Here is a 21,001-nt window from a genome sequence, read left to right on the forward strand (position 1 = left end):
GTACCCCGGATCCGAAAGTCACTTACATCACTGATCCCGTAGTTAAAACGTCGTCAAATACCATTCTCCGGGGAACCGATAACATTTCACACGCAAAAAAATTATACTAAGTACCTAGGTACCTAAATATTTTTAAAAACTCACAAAGATTGCTTCGACTGGCAAACGAACATATCCTATTTTTGTATGCGAGTTGGGCAGTAAAGTGATTCCCAATTGCTATGAAGATTTATGAACTTTTCAGGATCGAAAAAAAAAGTCCTCTTTCCCAGAATTGATCGATGGATTGGTGACCAAGATGGAATTACGAAAGAGCGCCGGTTTCAGCTCGAATTGAGTCGGCCTGCTTCAAAAAAGGTTATTATGATCCCATGGAACAATAATAAACTAAACATATCGTTACAATAATTACGTTTAGAGTCTATAGCCTTCGTAAATTCGAAAAGCGTTATGCATTACCTATGATTGCTTGATCGAACTAATATATTTATAATGTACATCATATTTTTCAAGAGTAGCTGACCTTGACGTGTTAAAAGTCAAATACGGAAACGTGTCGCACAACTCCAACAAACACGAAAGGGAAGGACGAATTTCCGAAGCCGCGGGGGCAGCTGATAGATAACTTATTTATTATGCAAGGCTGTCAGACCCATCCATTTCATGTTTTTCACACAATAAGAACAAGCAACAATATAAATATACATAAAAACATTAATATACAATTGACGTAATAAGATAAAGTTATAACTCATATTATTAACGCTTCTATATCAATTGCTTCAAAATCAAAATTAAGATTACAGTTTGAAGAATAAGTTTAAAATTCAACATGTCATTTCATCTCAGGGAATATGAACTAACATGAAAATGGAAAGAAGTATAAACTATACTGCTGTTGAATTGTATTGCTGTAGAAGTGCATTGATGTAATCGTCATTACATTGCATTTAGTAAATATGAACGTCTACCCAAAGAGAAATAAACATAAATTACGCTTCCATTGCATTGCTGTAATATTAATCATTTCAACTGAATTATCGTTTCCAATTTACGCCTTCAACAGAAACATCATATTTATGTTTGAATATAATCAATAATTTACTATTCCGGGTAACCTTTTCAATATGCGTTTTGAAGTTCCATCGCTGATATAAATGCACGCTTGAATCAGCGATCATTTCATTGAATCGACTAGTTTGACGATTAAAGAATACAATCACCTTCCAATCGATGAAATGAGGCTTTGAAGTAGAATTCAAAGAAGACGTATAAGCCCGCTTAAGTGTATTAGATGTATCACCCGACAAATGATGCACAAAGGACGCCTATGAATACGGGAATCCTTTATTTGCAATCAGGAGAACACAGCGGAATTACAAACCCACCCCATAGTTGCGCTTTGCAAGCCAAGGGAGCAATGAGTTTTGACTCCGCCTAAACAGCCGTCGACTTCTCCGGTGAGTCTACTCCGCCGATGCCCCCAAATCGTCCGCTCGCACCGCACCCGGACTGGCATCACCCCCGACACGATGCACCGCAAAATAAAGGCCCCGAACTGTTGACGTGACGTCCGCGACAAAACAACACACAATCACGAAAAGCCCAAACGGGCTCTAATCCCCAGCGACGAAGGCCTCCGCTGTCATCACTCTCCCCTCCCCTTCACCCCATCCCATCCACCCTCAGATGGGAGGAGGAGGGGGAGGAAGGGCCGGCGCCGCGGACGACCGAAGCGCGTCGCTCACGGGCGCAATGTTTCCGCTCCCCGGGCAACGAGGTCACGGAGGGCAATGAGGACACATGCCGTCACGTGCGGTGCTGCCATCAGTAAACCGCCACATCCCCCCAGGAAGACTCTTCAATGTCTCGCGTGACTCGGCGGGGATAAATGATTAAAGGGAGATGCGGGAGGGGGGAATGGAGGGGGGGGAATGGGGGGGGGTGTTGGCGACTGTGCATCCCTCTCCCCCACCCACATGCCCGTCCGAAATTTCAATCGGGAAAAGAAATCCCTTTGTGGCTGGAGACAAAGAGGGATGAAGATTATTCGAGGGAGGGGGGGGGGGTAAATCACGGGAAAAACGAGGGCTCCTCGCGTATATTATTACATGGCAAACAATGCACGGCACAGAAGGAAACAAGAGCGCATCTCCCCTGCGTCCAGTCGCTCATCCGCGTCCTGAATTTGCTGCCAGCTGATTACTCGATGTTTTGGAGTTCTCCTCCCCCCCTCCGAGCGATACAGGCCTCGTCACTTCTCGAACCTTTGGAATAATTAAAAAGAAAACCTAGGCCACGTTGGCGCTCAGGAAAAATACGCTACGCGCACACACACACCCGACAGTGCGTAATCAGGAAACACTGTCCATATACATATGTCCTGATTGACCGCCGGCAAGTGCCGATTTGGCCCTCGGTACTTGAGCAAAGCAGGTCGCCTTCATTATTTTTTCTACGAGATAATACGTGCCCGTACAACTCGTCCACTAGAATGACGTTGAAAATGTATCATCGCCTCAAACGCAAAGAAATGAAATAATATTCCGAATAAAAGAGCGTGAATAGCCTTCGGTGTTCTTTGAAAGTTATTTTCGTTCAGGCCAAGTGATGGCAGTTGTGTCAGGGTACAACTGAATTAAACTATAAGATACTTCGCATTTTGGACTTCTTCTGTTAATATCTCCGTATTCTCTGAGGGATAACATCACAGAATTAAACGAAAGGACCTTTAGAGAAGGCGCGTGGTTGCTTCACAGTCAACTGGTCTAACAGCCATCGGTGAGTTGGTTTCACATGTGCACATTAGGATTGGACACCATTTCTAAAAGCAGTTCCCACTACAGATTCCGGATGATTCCAGCTGGAGACCCAAGGTCAAAAGACGTGAAGTGAAAAACCACCACAGGAGTACCGGTGATTATTCATTCGGATGGATAAGGGGGTAATGCATTCACCTGCAATTCTGCCTCACTCTCTTCTCTTCCTATCCCTTCACACGCCAATTCCCACAACCTTTCATTCGACCAGTGTTTTGCTCTAAGCATCCTAGAATCCCTACCTGATTCAGCCACCAACATAGAGGTGAGAACTCGTGAATCCGCCTACATACTATCCTTCCGTTCCTTTAAAATTCCCACCCTTAACCGCCATATTTAATTTCCCTCCCAGCATTCCCTCCACACCTCCCCTCCACGCCCATAGCTCTTTCCCCTCTCTCCAGCAATAGCATATTTTCAGTCTCTCTTGAAGAAGGCCTCTGAGAGGGCCGAAAGCTCGAACAATTTACCGTGTGAGTGTTCTTTTAAATGTGTCTATTCTTTTCTATTTGCGTTATATTGTGTCAGCCCATTATATATATATGTGTGTGTGTGTATAATATATATAGAAGAGAACAGCGGATAGAAATGGATATCGATGGAATTAAAAGCATGACCCATTTTGGTTGTTCTGAATTCAAAAAACTGATAATACCCCAGATAAAATTTCTTTGAAATAAGCCGAGGATTTTCTTGAGAGTAATTGAGAGCTTTTTACTATCATTCACGGGTTTCTCTCTTCGCCCGTCTTTCGAAGCACTCCCGCGTCATTCCTTACCTCGCCTATCCATTTGATTTTCGTCACTCTTCCAAAGACGAACTACGAGAAGCAGTTTACGGAAAGTGTCGGCGAAAGAATTTATTAGGGAATGGAGATAATGGCAGGGAAAGGGACGAGAGACCTGTTGCAAAATAATCCTCGGATTGATCTCCCGCGGAGACGACCATGAACTTCAAAGAAGTCGAGTCACGTCTCAGACTGTGTTAATTGTACGCATCGTTCTGCTAAAATGCTTACGCAGTTATCATCTTGAAGATGCGGAGTTGGCTCGCTCGGGTCTCCGACGGTAGGGACTGCCTCTCACCCCCCCCCCCCGCCCTCGTCCGTGGCCCCACCACGGGGTGGAAGAGGAGGGTGGAAACGGCCAATTGATATCACGTCTCGATAATCACGCCTCCGACGGTCGAGCAACTACTTCCGTTCGGACGGGCGGGTCCGGCAATCGCTTATGCAACCTCCCTCTTTAACCCCAACCCTCCGATCTGGCAACTCCCCCCTCCGCCTCCCCCTTCCCGCCGGATCCAACCCCAGGGCCAAAAGGGTTGCTTGCTGTAGAGACGATTTTGACTTGCACTCGGCGCTCGCTGCTTCGGAAAATAAAATGGTCATCGAAGGGGGGGGGGGGTTTCTCCCCCGCCTCCCTCGGAAGTTCACGCGACCCGACTAATAATTAAAGTGGGATGATTCGGTGGGAGAGGGAAGGAGGCGGCGAAGCGGGGAGGGGAGGGAACTGGGGGACGAGGGGCCGGGCCCTCGGATGACACCCCCGGGGAGGGGACGGCGAACTCAAATAACATCAAGCAAGGGGGTTTTCAGGGGCTGTTGAAGCGGGGAGCGAGCGAGTAGGGTTGTACATGGATGACGCAGAGCCTTGGATCAAAACTGTAACACCGAGTCCCCGTAAGATATTTACTCCGAAATTTTCGCAAAACTAATTGGAGGACTCTGTGGCATATTTGGAGATAGCAAATAATATGAAATAGTTGCAAAATAACCGAAAAATAGAACAGGAAAAGTGACTTTCACAGGGAGGAAGGAATTGATGACAGGGGCGTTGAGCAAGACTGCTAGGAAAAGGCTCATTACAACTTAGATATGGAGCGTAGGTATGGCGCGGAAACGTGGTCACTGAAGCAGGATGATACACATAGAGCGGAGGTTTTTGAAATGTGGGTGTGGAGAAGGATAGAGAAGGGATTGTTGGGAGAAATCATAACGAGGCAGGATACATGGACGCAAAGCCCGTTGATTGGCATTGGGGTGTTGAATACTGATCAAGAGGGGAGAATGTTAGGCAAACGAGGAAGGGGCAGGAATAGGATAGGGATGTTGGAAGGAATGAAGGGAGGAAGGAAGTATATCGAGATGAGGAGGGGCTTACTCTAGGGCTCGATTTCAGGCTACTATAGTACCATTCATTGTTTCGACTGTATCCATCCCAAACCTACCTTAACCAATAGAATGCCAAATAGTAATCACATGCTAAGTAATTGGATCGATCATTATCGAAGTGCTTATTCGTAATTCACAAATTCCTTCGCCCGACATCTTCAATTAACAAGAAGAAAATTTCAATATTGACTTTTCCTGGCAACTTCAATGACCGATCCCCCTTATATAAGCACTTATTGAAGCAGCTTCAATGATAAGTTCTTTTCCAATGCTCCAAATTTTTACTATTTGTAGACCTGACGAAAATGTTTTTTTTTCATGCATTGCCCATCCACAATTGACCAGCTGCATTACCAACTTTTTGCAATTTTCCTTGTCTTTCCAATTCTTATATAATTCACAAATCCCAAATTTTCGCGGCAAACAATGGCTAAAGCATCAAGAGCAGCCACTATCAACAGAATGAGTTTATTTTTCAAACCTTCGGGACACGCGGTACTCCACGAATGACATTACATAATTATTTTTACAGAAATCAGTGCCTGGTGGAATGGCTGAATGACACAGTTTCAGGCGTAACATGGTGGAAATCGTTCATGATTAAAGAAGATACTTTGCTCTTCCACATACATTTTTTTTGCCACGACCTAGGTTTTGCTACAGCGTAACTTCTCCAGGTCCGACCTGATCATGTGACGCTGTGACGGAATCTAGGTGGTAATAAAAAAATTCTATGCGGAAAAGCAAAGTGTTTTCTTTCATCGTTTGGTGGAATGTGTTTGAGACAAACTTTTAAGTGAGAGGATGGCATCAGACATCCGGTCCCCCATTGCACGTTGTTCGTCTGCTCTATCTCTGATGGACTGTACAACGTAATTCAACCACCCCTTCCCCCAATCCCAGGGCACTAAGTGTGACCATCCACGAACAAAATTGCCATTCTACTCAATTGGTTTCCATTACGTACTCGCTAATCCATTATCTATCAATATTTTAAAAATATTCACTGGCCTATGGTGATTGAGCGTATTTTAGTAAAGGAGGTTTAGTTTATGGAGTTAATTTCTCTTCCGCCGATAATTATAAAGCACAAGAGCACACTCGTCAATTTTGATTCATAACCGTTAAAAATAACAAGCAATCCTTACGGAGTAAATTAATTCCTGCGATAGAGCATCGTGAGTACTTCCGGAGATGTTTTTAGGGGCCGGGTTATCTGAAAATTCATAAAATTTGGTTAGAGCAGCATTTTAAATACTATTTGGAGGAACTATTTCAAGTGAGGGAAGCGAATGAAGAAATGAGATGCTTCATCGTGAAGGGAACACTACAGCATTTGTCAAAGTAGCGTGGGAATAGACAGTGCTGCAGCAGGATAACACATTGGTAGACTTGAGGAAAAGATGGGGAATGAGAGTGAGGGCTTCTTTGTCCTCTTCATGCTCCAAGTCTCAGTGACCTCTTCATCATTTGGGTTTATTATTATTTGCACAATTACGTTGCAATTAGGCGAATTTCCTGGTGGCAACGGTCAAGTTAGGTCAAAGATAACTCTTGCAACGAAAATTACATACGAACACATAAAAACAGATAAGAGACAAAATATTTTTACATACAATCACACTTCCACATCACATACAAAATGCCGTCCACATCACATACAAATAATATTTTCATAACTACAATGAAGTTTATTACCCAGTGGCTGCTTTACATTTCAACTTAAAACTTCTAAAATTGGGTTGCAATCCCCACGTAACTGGCCTTGACGGAACGCATGACATACATATCGTCTCCGTATTTGCCAAACTCAAATTCCTCTGCCTAGCTGATTTACTCCGGTTGGTCAATTAACCACGTCATTGAAGAAAAAACTAGTGCGTTGCAATTTATGCGATCATGAGTGTACATGCAAAGCCACACGCGGTTGCACGGCGCACCCACACTCCCAACAGATCGAGAGCACGACACAACTGCCACGGGCCATTTGCCAATTCCAAGTTTTTTTCTTTCGAATCGCCACTCACTCGTTTTATATATTTAATTAAATTCGTAATGAAAGGCGGAAGGAAATCGCAAAAGGTAGTAATTGATTTCACTGCAGCGTCGATACGAAATGTTTGGAGATGTTTGCATTAAATTGTATGGCGAAAAAAATGGCATTGTTCCTTTTTATCACCGAAGAGGAAATTCAACATGGACGTAAAAATTTCAAATTATATTTTGTGAAAATGAAAACATCGCATCCAATCTAACGGGGTAAAAAAGAGAAAGAAAGCGAAAATGTAATTGCCAATCGCTAAATACATATAACACGATATTTCAATTATCATTATTATTTCAACTCTTCCTGAACGATGGAAATGTAAAAATCCGAATGTAAATTTACTTTTTATTCTAATTAACAGGTGGGGACTCAATGTGACTTGATAAATTATAGCATTCAAAAAATCTTTAAAAAGTAGTCCCGTTAATGGCTTCACATAGAGGAGGAATGAAAAGCTTATTTAAATCACTCCAGGCGGCACAACTGTATAAATGTGTATGTGTGTGTGTTTATGTGTATATGTATATATATATTTATATATATATATATTTATATATATATATATATATATATTTATATATATATATATATATATATACATATATATACATATAATGGTGTGATATATTCGGGAGAGAAAATTAGACGTCTCTTCAATCGATCTAGATTAAATTAATGAACCCCAGGTGAACAAACACGACATCGCTGGAAGGTTGAAGTAAAATGCCGTAAAAGTAAAAATAAAAACGACGCAAACAGATAACTGACGCATAAACGAAATGTTGAAGCCAACATCAATTAAATAGGCCCGTAAAACAAGGAAATAAAACAAATCCTGAAAATTTTCAACAAGGAAACAAACCGAAAGAGAAAAGGTCCCACGGCGAAAGAACTCGCTTCCTAAAAACAAATGCAATCCCTAATGGATCCTATTCAAAAACTCTCGGCGCTGAATTTCATCGGCAGGTACTCGTCGGAATGAACCGTTGGAACAAAAAAAGAAAAGACGATGATCAATAGAGAGGGAAAACAGGTGGGAAATGCCCCGAGCGATTAACAAAAACAGTGACCGAAGGTGTGCGCGCTTTGCGTAATCCGGAAATGACGTCGGATTAATGGCCGCTAATTTTTCTCGGAGGCCGTTCCCATTGGCCAATACGACGCCCGCGTCGTTAACTTGACAACCATCGATCCTCATAAACGACCTTCCATTACTCCACCGGACTGCAGCACGCCAGTCGGAAAGGAACGTTTTGCCGGAGACAGAGCGATCAGTCAGCGACAAGCCGCAGCGCAAAACGACAGTCGCGAGCAAGCAGTCGAGTCGAATGGACCCCGTGGAATATGGGTGTCGTGACGGCGGGTCCCGCTGACGCTTTGCTAAGTGGCCCCTCATTTAAATGGCGGCGTCGCTGGTGCAGTAAATTAAACCCACCCGGGGAGTGAGGAGGAAGTCAAACTCTCGCGGGGAGCGGCGGCAAATGGGGGATAATTAATCTAGGGGCGAGAGGCAGGGTCGCCGGGCAAAGCCTCGGTCGTCCCACGAGAGGAAGGACGGACACACTCCACGAAAAGCCATGGCCTTGCTGCTAGACGACCTGGGGATGGACGAGCAAAGCTACGCGAACAGCGAAGACGTCCACTTCACAACACACTGAATGCCCTGCCACTGATGGCCTTAACGGTTATCATCATCAGAACTTCGTAACCGGAGAAAATATTAAACTTACCATTTTACGGATATGTTTTGAACACTAAATATAACCCATCATTTTAAGAGCCAAACGACTTCTACCGCTGACGGAAGCGACGTAACTCAAGGCCGATTATGACGTCGTGGCGTTCACCGTAACCCAGAGCGATTCAGGGAAAAGAATGGAGAGTAGGGCAGACTCCTGTACTTCGCGCCCATGGCAGGCGGCGCACGGCGAGCAGTTGACATTTCCAGGCCGACGGTCAGAAACCATTCCGAATGATCCATCGCAAGGGCTACTTGGAAACCCTACCGCATCAATACGCAGAATGGTGGAGGGCAGAGTGAGAGAGAGAGAGAGCTCGGCGCTAACGTCGTTCGCTTCCTCGACACGCGCTGCGAAGAGCACCTCGGTGACATGACCCAATCATTATGACCATTCTTCATGATGGCTTCGGCAGGCAGAGGAGGGCAGGATGCTCGGTAAGCAAGGGAGAGGGACGAATTCGAGAGGCATTTTAGAGAGCAGGAATAGAGGCGAACTAATTGCATCTGGGGACTGCTATATTACGGTGAGAGTGATTTCTACTTCAAACGATGCTTACGAATACAACTACTCATATTATTTATAATTATTTGAAATATTTTGAGGCTGAGATGGCTTTAAGCTTTTAATTCGTCAAATGTAATCGATCTCATGTAGTATGTACATAGGAAATAAAGAGTTGTGAAGAGCGGAAGAACCGAAAGTTCAATCGGTAAGTCAAGTATTCTAGACGAATTCAGTGGAAATGCTTCTGATTCCATTTTTATTGAATTATTTATCAATAAAGTATTATATGAAGCAGGAATTTGACACCCAAAAATGGAATTGCAACGTGAATCAAAGCTAAAAATATGTAAGCGGACAGGAAGCTATCGTTTGCAGTGCTGGCGAATGAATGCGGTTAAGTAGAAATGACAGACATTAAGATGAAAATAAACCATATTCGATCCCGAAATAATTAAATATCCAATTAAGAGGCGATATCTGACAGCTACGATTGCGGAATTTCATCGGTTCATTGGAAGGGACAAGTTAAGAGGAGGACTCATCGAGCAGACAAGCAGCGGCACAAAGTCTGTTAAAAATTTATTAAGTGAAGGTAAATAGGACTTGCGCCATAAAATTATAGCTCTGGCTTTATGAAAAAAATATCAAGAGACCTCAAAGCGAAGCCGTTGGAATTTCACGAGGAATCAAAGGCAATCCAAATATATCAGGGAATAAAAATGATGTCACAAAACCTTGGAGATTAAACTGTTTGCACAAGCTGATTGAATTTTTGATTTCGATGAGCACGAGAAATGGGAAAAGTAGGAAAGAGTGGCATGATGAAGAGATAATCCCGGTCGAGATGAAAATCAATCCTCCTCCGTCGTCGGTCACAAAATACACGCGGCAAAACAATCGACTCCCGAGTGCCTAATCGGCGGTGGCGGCGAGGACGCAACCGCACTCCCCCCCCACCTCAGATGGAACCCCCTCCTCGCGCAGCCGTAGAAACGCATTGCTCGGACACGCATTATGGACTCGTCGATTCTTCCATCAGATTTACATTCGCAAATTCGCGACTGATTGATTCGCTGGTCTTCCCACCCTGTCCCCATGATCCCCACCGGCCCTTCCGCGAAATATAGGGAGCGCATTTGCTGCAAATTGCCGCTGATCCGGGAGAAGACTTGATACGGATGAGACTGCCGTTTTAGAATTCATCCCCAAATTAAGCTCTGGTCGGAGCGAAAAGAATCCGGGGGAAATAATCTCACGGAACGGAATCAATATCGGCGGATTTGCTCGTTCAATCATCGAGGGTGGGATGGAGGGGATGCGGGGGGGGGGGGGGGAGGGGGCGAGATTTCGGCGATTCCGAGGGTGGGAAAAATTGAAGAAAAAAATCAAGCACAGCCTTTATCAGATGATGCACGTATTTTAATCATCTGCCCACACCCCGTCGCACAGCGGCCAAGGGTTCTGGTCACATCGTCGGAAAAACTGACCGAGGGCAGTATCCCCACTCGGGTAAGAATGACGCCGGCGATCGCGGGAGGCATCCCCGCCCGCCCCCTGGTGGGCCCCGAACGCGCGCCGAGGGTATTTTAATGCGTGCGCCCATCCTCCGTCCGGAGCGCCCCGGTGAGGGGGGGCGGAAAGATAATGTGGAGCTCTTAAACTTAAGCAATCGGATGAGAGAGTGCGCGACAGGGATTTTTCTTCCATCCCCACTCTGCATTTCCTTCCACCGGCTCACCCAATCACCTATCCACCGCTCAATCGCTCTTCTCCCTTCTCCCGAACAAGGCTATCTTCAATCATTCAAAAATGGTACAGTTTAAGTACTTAGGAGTAATGAAAAAAATGGACGCGAAGTGGAAAGTAAAACTGGAAGGGAAATGATTCGGTTCGGTTCACTTATTGATGACGGGCAAATGTGTAAGCGCGCGCGCACACACACGCACACACACACACACGCATGCACCCGACGCACGAATTACTGTAATAAAAGCCCTAATTGTTCTCAGGGTTGCACTGAAAAAGTCTAGTCTTCATTGGAATTGGCGGCAAAACACGAAGAAAACCTTCATGTTTGGAATGAATGCCGTAATTGTATTAAACTCCGACCTCCGCAAATGGGACAATGTCATTGAATCTTACTCGAAGTCAAGTGGCTCGACTAAATGAATTTGCGTTTCGCCTATTGTGATTTCCACATGAGGTCAATTTCCCCAAGCTGACCACAATACCTCTCCGAATGACCCACTTAAAAAATCGACGGTCGTAACTGTCGCACCTGATCCCATCATCCCCGTTTCCGAATACACGATCCTCCGAGGGGCACAACGCCGTATCCATACGCAGCCCCCAGCACCTGGAGTTCCATTTGCAACGAAATGAAAAAGCAGTCAGCCACTGATGACATGCACAAATTAATTACCTAACTATAATTTTTAAGTAAATATTTGCAACTAAATTACCGCAAAAAACATCATTATTCACATATGCATTATGCACCTACGTTTTCCACGTGAAAATATGTGTATGATGGTCCAAAATGCCACTTATTGACCATTTTTTCCTCTCATTCCTTTACAAAGTGTCATACGCATGCCTTACATAAAGTAATAATTTAATATGACACAGATTATTAGGTATTCCTTCTTTATTCTTTCACCACGCCTACATTTTTACACAATTATCCAAAATATAAACTCACGAGCATTATTATTGGTCAAAATACTAATTAAACTATCAACGACGAAATATTTTCCCCGATAGGAACTCATTCTTTTTTATAACAGAAATCACTCCACAGTTTGTGCTTTTTTGTCCACCCTTGGACCAAAGTGCCAGATCAGCCTACAACCAACTAGCCCACGGCCATCAAATTATCTCCAACAGCGTTAATATTTAGTGCTTCAAACCGCCGCTACGTTGATTTGAGGCGGCGGGCCTCTCTTAGAGAAGATATGCTCTTTAGGAACTTCTGTACCAGGTCAGGTACATCAAATACTGACACCACTGGCCTTAGAAGGTAGCAGTCATAGCCATGGTATTTCTAGAGCTATCGTGAACTTTCGAAGTGCTGGAACATTTATATTGCGCACCTTGGAGACTACATATGGAAATAATATAACCAATAATATTTCGTATTCATCAAATTACGAACTTAAAAATATGTAATATTCATTTGACTCTTCCTGGTATTTGCGAGCACCTGCCCTTTGCTTCATACCCCGTGCCTCCTGGTTGGGGCGGCCTCTGGCGGGCGGACGTACGGCCCGCGACCGAGGGGGCGGGGGCAGTTCCTCGCTCGCCCTCTGATGAATCGAAAGCACTTACTAAGGGTCGTCGCCCGCTCACCGAATCCACAAATCGCTCGCAGTTGTCCCCTTCCGTGACGACAGCGTCGGCGGCAATTGCGGATTTGCCCCGCACGGCGGACGCACACCCAATTAGGCACACCCACTGACTGCATCGAGGGGTCCCACCCCCTCCCCACGAAACGTGCGTGGAAATTTGGAGGGGCTCGCTTCAACGACACACCCTTTGGCGCTGATTTATCGCCACCCCCTCGACATCCCTCAAGCAAATTGAATTCCATCCGTTTCTTGTTTCATGACGGAACTGCGGAAGGCATATGACTTAAAAAACCACCTCATTAATGCACCAGTTCATTCAAATTTAAAGCTTAATCCAAATACACGAATAATAATTATATTAATACTTAATATATTTAAGGATCTTCGCTTCGGATTCCATATTCGTGGTTTGACAAAGAACGCCAAGAAAATCCAAGAGATGCCGTGCGTAGTATCGGAAAAGGTTCGCATCTAGTAACCCTTCTCACTAGACTGCTACTTACGTTTACTGCTACGTCATTATTGGGTCGGTCACTTGAATAAATCGAGGAAAAAACTTCAAATTCCAAAGGAAAAATTCTCTTCTATCAATACAATGCACGGGTGATTCCTGCGGATATTCGACGGCGAAAATTACGAAATTGAATTTCGAAATACTACAAAATCCACTCAGTTCACCGGATTAGGCCCCATATGCACTCGTGGATGCAAATTTTGGCCTAAAGCCAGGCCACCTGTGTTACACCATTATGCTGCTTTATGCTCATTTCATTGGTTGCAATTCATACAGCAAATCTGTCGTAGCTCAGGGAATTGCATGCTCAGGCATTCCGTTGCTTTTGCCCCTTTCAAAACGGTTTGCTGAATGGCAGCAACGGGAAGCGACCATTAATCTTTGGGAAATGTACAGAAAAAAGGTTGAATATAATACGCATTGAGGAAAGAAAAAATTAATTCGCTATTTATTACATTTAACACAGAGGAACCTATCGGCGAAAGGACGTAAATTTATTATTGTCCCTTTAACCGTAAATCCTGAATTAAGCATGCTGTTGATTACGTTCTCATTCCAACTTATACGCATATATTCTGATCGTGTGTGTCCAGAAAAGTAAACTGGATTAATAATTGAAGAGTTCAGCGAAAATCCGGGAAGGGAATAAAGGACGAAGGTGGAGCGAATGGATTTCGATAAAAATCGCCAATCAGGGCGAGTGGCAAACCCGTGGAAATCTCAAACTGCACTATTCTAATCACTTCAATCATTCACGCATAGTTTTTGGAACTGCGAAATTAATTTTCCGTCAGACATTTTAATTAAGCGAACGAGCGAATGCGTAGAATATATAATACTCGTGAATGATGCCCGCGATTAATTGGTACTTAATGAACAAAGAGCAGTCGATTGACATTTCAACACTCCGTGAGGCAGCCAGGAAAAATCCCTCCATCAAGCTCCCTCTATTTAACTTTAGCATCAAACTTATCCGCGTGGGATAATTTTCAACGAATAAGGGCACATTATGCAATGAATAATCTGCAAGATGGCTATGTCTGCGTCTGCATCCCACAAAAAACGTCACGCACACACACAAGCCGTCCATTTTAGCTCCATTTCACAGCCACGGTCGACATGGATAACGGTCATTTGGAAGTAATTAATCCTAATGTCGAGGCATCATTCCGAGGAGAGTGCCTAGTAGTTAACAGGTGATTTCGCTTGGTCCATCGATTCGGGGAGGAGGCGCACTTCGAAAGAAATGCCGCGAGTGACGACAAAGTGGCCGATCACTTATCGGCTTATCCCCACATTCGGCGCCGGTCACGTGACTAAGGGAGTCGTTCGTCACCTATCGACGCCGAGCGGGAATGCTGCAGCCGGGATGGCAGGATGGGATCGCGAGGCTAACCAACTAAACGACAGACCCGATGGCACGAATTAATATCCGCGAGTGATGAAGCTCTGCGGTGAGGAGGAAACGTTTCGGCGGAGAGATATCATTATTGTATCACGCGATGAATGAGGAAGTAAGTCACGTCGCTGGTCCGCTTCCGGCGGCTACAATAGTACTTAAATTTCGAAATCTCATTACCTTTGGGGTGAGACTTAAGAAGCTTGCTAATTTCAGTTGAAGGCTCTATATATTTGGGGCACTAGACGACTGTACATTCATATTGACGATAGAATATATTCATTGAAGTTGTTTAGTTCCAGGAATTTGTCACATACAGATGACCGGCACATATAATGAATCATATATATTTAAAATATATTTGGTTGTGTGTATGTATGTATGTATATATGTATATATATATATATATATATATATATATATATATATATATATATATATATATATATATATATATATATATAAACACAGATGTAGATTTTTAGAATATAGAGACACAAAGAAAGGACACTCACAATTTGTTATTTGACGTTTCGACAGCACGGCTGTCGTCTTCAGAATGGCGTTATCGGGCGTGGAGTGGAGAGGACATGTGCGGGGGAGAGGTGGGGGAAAGAGAGGTAAAGGGACCAATAGGAAATGAACAAGGTGGTGGGGGGATATGTAGGCAGCCATATGATGCATTCAGTGGGCTTGGTTCAGCCCGGGCGGTTTGAATGATTGGGCCACCCATATATGCGCCATCTCGCGGGTTCTCACCTCTATTATACTCGCAGATTTGGGAAGGATTTCAATCACCGAAACGGAGAAGCAGTCGTCAAAAGATTGGTTGTGGGAAGCGGTGTGAGTAGGGATGGGATAATTAAGAAAGGTGGGAGATTTGGTGGAATATCGGTGGTTATTCATGCGGAGGGAAAGTGCGGTCGTGCATTCGCCCACGTAGAAGGCAGGGCAGAAGTTACAGGAGAGGCGATATATAATATTTTTTGAGGTACAGGTGGCGAGTGGTTGGGAGTTGGTACTGAACCGCTGACGCCAAAATAGTCCAAAGTACCTGAAAGACAATCGGACCCTAATAGATGTTGAATACGATCCTCATTGGAGTGAATTCCGGCCATAAGTTCCTCGTTATCAACTGGAGCTTCGTGAATGAGGCCTTTTGTACCGACGCAAAAGAAATAATTGCATTCGGGGATCAGGGTTTGAGAAGCTCGGAAGCCGGCCCTCCATAACAGAGCTGTGTGGCGATTCCTAATAAACAAGTCAGGCGCGCAGTCGGTCACATTATTGGACTGCAAAGCATATAACTGCTGGCTGATCGTTAAAACTCCTTCAAGTTTCAAAGAAACTGTGGAAACTGTTTTTGTTTTCAAAGAAATTGTTGCATTGTCCTTCAAGTTTTTTCTTGTGTTCGGCATCACCTTTTGTACCTAAATAATCAATTTGAGCATAGACAGGTAACATTCTAACTTGTTGTATCTCTTCGAATCAAAACAACGGAAGCGATAATTAGGGAGGGGGGGAGGAACATGTAGCGTATGAACTCGGGTGTACTCTAGTATCAAGGTAATTTTATGAAAAGAGAGGCATGTACTCACTTCCAGATGAGGACTGATGCTATTAATAACATCGCTAAAAGCAGGAGGGAGCAGACCACTATGACAGCTATCGAGGGCAACGCTGGACTACTCCTGTATTCAGGATCAACGAGCTGAAAGGAAACGCACACGGTTAGTCGGTCCATCGGACACACATCGACACACATTAAGCAGACAATTAAGAGTGAAAACATGCAGATGAATATTAAATGCCACATTTACCACAAAAAAAATGAAATAACATTTCCATCTAGAGTTTTAAATCCACAAAATTTCGAAACAAATCCTTTCCATCTTATCAGTAGTGGTTTAAATTTTATAAATTTATATTTTCAAAAAAAAAATCATGTGCGACGAAAATTGTGTGTTAAAATAATGTACGTCCAATTTACGTTAAATAACAGGAGGGAAACTCCGTAAAATTTTATTTTCAATAAATTATATTTTACATTTTAACATTACGGGTTCACTAAGTGACTTGGTTATTTATTTCGCCCTTAGTATTAATACTGCAGGTTTCAATTTGAAATTAGATATAAAATGAGAAAAATATTAACGGCACGTGATAGAATAATTTCGCCAAACATTTCCTTCTGTATACATCCAAATTCTGAAACCCTTCTCCAAATTAAATGGTTTGTTTTCACGTAAGGGGATCACGCGCAAAAAGGGGTAAAAACAAACTGATTGATGTTCAGCAGTGTTTGTCATGGATTATCATCTGGATATGAACTCCGGTACCTTGGTTCGTAAGACAAATACTCTACGTAGAAACATAGTACAAATACTCATCCTCGATAGGAAAGAAATTAAGATTTTCATCATTATTCAAATCCATTACAATCATCCAATTTGGACAAGAATGCCTCCACTGGTATAAGAGCAGAGGCATTTTTGAACAAGGAACCAAACCATTCAGCTCGGTTCTATGGCATATGGCATGATACATGGCGGTATGCTCGTATGGGCCATGGTATAACTAAACGGTGGGATGGTAGTCCGGTATGTGTGAATGCCGAGGGTGTCCAGAGGCATCACCCGGATTCAAACCCAGGCCCTCTGGTCAGTAGGCCAGAGCCCTAACCACTGGACTTGTAATTCACGCGAGATGCGCACTTGAGTGTTAGTGGTGCGGGGAGCATGCGATGGCGGGGCGCCCTTTTTTGAGGGGGGTCAGTCGCCGAGGGGACGCGGGTGGGCCTGCCCGCAGTCGCCCCCTCTGAAAACGCTCTGACCCGGTCCCTTCGGGCGAGAGCGTGCACCCTGCACGGGGAGGTGCCGTTTACTTACGGGCACAGCCGCACAGGTGCCGACGTCCACCAACGGTCCGTCCAGACACTCGTCTCCCAAGTCGTTCTCTTCGTCGAGGCCCCCGCCGGAACCCGCGGGCCCCAGGGGAATGGCGTAGAGGAACGGGGGCCTGGGCGGGGGCGGGATCCTGAACTCCGGGGGCGGCGGGGGCATGCAGTCGCAGTCCCACGAGTCGAAGTCGGGGTCGCCGTCGGGCCACGTGACCCCGGAGTTGGTGGCCGCGGCCATGGCTGCTGCCCTCGCTTCTCTCTTTCTCTCTCTCTTTCGTCTCCTTGCGCCGACCCCAGGGGGGGAGGGGGCAGGGCCCGTCACCCCTCCACCCCCGTGCTAGACAGTCCTCTCATGGCACGCCTGAGGAGAGGGAAGAGAAGAAAAACAACAAATATTAATCATCGTAATACAATACATGATAACAGCTTCTTACGTCCAGCCTGTAATTATGCATTCAACAAATGAAGTGAGCAAACGCAATCACTGAATTTATAAAAAAATTCATTGTGTATTTGGCCAATATGGCTCATCTCTTTCTTCTGGCTGAACGTGCCACGAAACGCACTGTTCCCATCCTTTATGACGTCGTATGATTGCTTTACCTAAGGTCCTTTCCTCTTGTGTCGTTGTCCATTTCTCACCTTAGGCGGGCGAAACAGCTCATCAACGCCATCTCCTGACCAAAGAACCGGGGCACTTGGTTGCATAAAACCAGATTTCAGCGCTGATAGTTGAATTGGTTAGAGCATCGGCCCTGCTACAATTCGAAGTCCCGGTCGAGGACATTTCTTTACGCTTGCGGTCCGCTCGATTCGACCTTCCACAATCTTTCTGTGTTTGTCTTTTATGTATGTTCCTATCCCTTCCTTTCCATGGATCTAAATCCTTGTGAATGAATGTGTTCGCCATTTGGCAGGATTTAATGTTTGAATGCATGCACGAATATATATCACTCCGTTGAGGTCCCGAAGAATCAATGACAGTATTAGTATTTGACGGTTCAAATATCCCTCCCGAAATATTTGCTAAAACACCAAAGGAATACTTCAATACCTTTTTAATATATAAACACATTCGTCCGAAAAAAATGGAAAAATGAGTCTCGTTGCTATGAGCCAATTTAATTATGCAATGTATCCTTTACATATTTAAACAACTTATGCGAAAAACATTTAATAGGAGAGCTATTTATACTCTTTCTAAGTGGATCTCCATCACGAAAGAAAGCCTGCGTTCACAGCGTAAATTGATGAGACGAAGTTAAAGATGAATTTCTTCGAGAAAACATTGTGATCAACGTTTTCCCAAAATAATTACACAGCACTTCTTAAATGATCTTCATACTAACATAACTCAGCCAAAGGTGCGTATATTTTTCCAAGTCCGAATGGGAAGCAGAGGAATGAATTTCAAACGTTTAATTTAAACGTATGCAACTAAGAATGGACGGTTCCAGACTGCTTTCAAACAGCCTCGCCTACGGTTTCACGGGGAGAAATCAAATTTGATATTAATACTGAAGGCATGATAAAACTTTGATAATTTGATGAGTCCCATGACGTCCAATGTGAAAAGGTCATATGGCTAATCGACAGCGGGGAAAATCATTTCCATCATTTCACGGGAGAAAGCTCTTGAAAACTGAGCAGTTTCTGGTTGTTGCCGTGGTTTCATTGACTAGTGGTATTGAAAAACGAAGCGAGTATGAAGGACACAAAGGTGATTTAAACATTCGAGAGTAATACACACACAAAACATTAAGACCCACTACATGAAACATTAAGGTCCATCGAATAAAACATGAAGGCCCATTAAATAAAGGCCCACGATGACAGGATCACCAATTCTTACCAATTTTTTCAGAGGGAAAAGATAATTTGATTCTTAAGAAGAGACTCAGACAAAGGACAACATTATAACTTAAAACCAAAGTACATTAAAAAGAAATAATGGAATCCTGGGGGGGGGGATCTCGCTAGATGAATAATTCAAAGTGAGACAGTAAGGTAAAGTCAAAGGTAGCAGAAATGGGAACAAATGAAATAATATCTTTACGTATTGAGCAAGATAGTCAGAGAGAGAGAGACGAAAGAAGCAAGAAAGATGTAGGCTATTACGCAGGAACCACTGGCAAAGCAGTTATAGTACAATGCCATGGCAATCACATGTGTGCAACATCGTAAGAAAGCTAAACATTGAAAGTATCGTGGACGCGATGACTCTGAAGGTCGAGTGAAATACGTATACAGAGGGACGAGTCAAAAATGAAATCCCCCGACGAACAGGGAACAGGGGGGGGGGAAGAAATTGGTTGGATACGAAACGAAGAGAAAAATTAGTCGGGCATATGCGTCACACATTGGCCTGCTGAAGGCAATAATCGAATGGGGTAAGAGCAGGGAATGGAACACGTCAAGCAAAGAATTCAAGAGGCAATGGCGACAAGGAGAAGTGGGACGAGGTCGAAACGATGGCGAGGTGCTGGATATCAATTTTCCGAGCGACCACCGCTGACGATAACGGCTTTGATATCAAAGGGATACTTTCGATCAAGTACTCACCGCTTAGAACAAGCAATCATCTCGCCCTTTTGAAACATTTCCTTATTCCCTGATAAAATATCTTCGAGATTTTGAAAGGCATAGAAAGAACATTTGTGCTCACACCACATGTTAAAAGAATATCACCCAATCCAATGATTAAGTTTCAAGCACGTGTATTTTACCAAAAGAACGCGAGGAACAATTCGGAGGAAGAAAGTATTTCTCTCGCTAATTAAAATTATAAAGATATTATTCCAGTTAATTGTATAAAATAGCCAAAAGAATGTTTTCACATGGTGAACGGAAAAAGATTGAATGACAAAATTGGAAATAAATAAGTAATTATTAAAAAAAACTTTATAATTAAAATTTTCAAGATAATGCTGGAGTTGGAAGTTTTAATGGAGGGATACATCACGACTCGAAGCGAAGTCTACAACGCATTCTGTTCAATATAGGGAAATTCCTTCATGTTTTTAATGCTGCTCTGCGAAATGAAATGGGCGCACATATAGGGGAGTCGATTGAAATTCGTGCCATTGAAATGACTGCGCACCAGCAGAAAGCATATTGGCACTCAGCGAAGAAGCGAACGAAGGACATACGAATTAATACCCGAACGAGGCTATATATACTTTATTCATGACGCGAAATGCGAAATTCCCTGTGAGCGACACCACTTATTCTTTCATCACCCGCAGCCAAACTTGAAAATTGAGTTAGCAGTTATTACTACGAAATACCTAATAAATTAATTGGGATTCCTTAAATAAAGAACACATTATAGGACACAAGGATGCTGAATATTGCAGTGCGTGACTGGTCGGCGGCTCTCATCAACAACCCTTGCGCGATGGAAAAAACGCATCCGCCAACAAGCCATTCCAAGCGACGCTGTCGTTTTAATCAAAGGGAAATTTTTACTAAAATAATCATGGCTCACAATCACAGGGCTTTATATGGCTTGTCTATTGTGTCGAGATAAATCAATTTGTAATTTTGAAAGCAACTGC

The 21,001-nt window shown here is 43.7% G+C and overlaps 1 protein-coding gene across 1 annotated transcript in view; it reads right to left on the minus strand.

The window, feature by feature from the left end:
• Positions 1-21,001, minus strand: part of pxb (putative Hedgehog signaling attenuator pxb) — a 397,323-nt gene that overhangs the window by 107,154 nt on the left and 269,168 nt on the right. The window contains exons 2-3 of the mRNA XM_071597457.1: positions 17,434-17,805; positions 16,144-16,256 (exon numbers count right to left, since the gene is read on the minus strand). Coding sequence (XP_071453558.1) covers positions 16,144-16,256; positions 17,434-17,682 — 362 coding nt within the window. The 5' untranslated portion in view covers positions 17,683-17,805. The remainder of the gene's footprint in view (positions 1-16,143; positions 16,257-17,433; positions 17,806-21,001) is intronic.

The sequence above is a fragment of the Hetaerina americana genome, unplaced genomic scaffold (assembly GCF_022747635.1).
Source record: "Hetaerina americana unplaced genomic scaffold, ioHetAmer1.1.p SCAF_9, whole genome shotgun sequence".
NCBI lineage: Eukaryota > Metazoa > Arthropoda > Insecta > Odonata > Calopterygidae > Hetaerina > Hetaerina americana.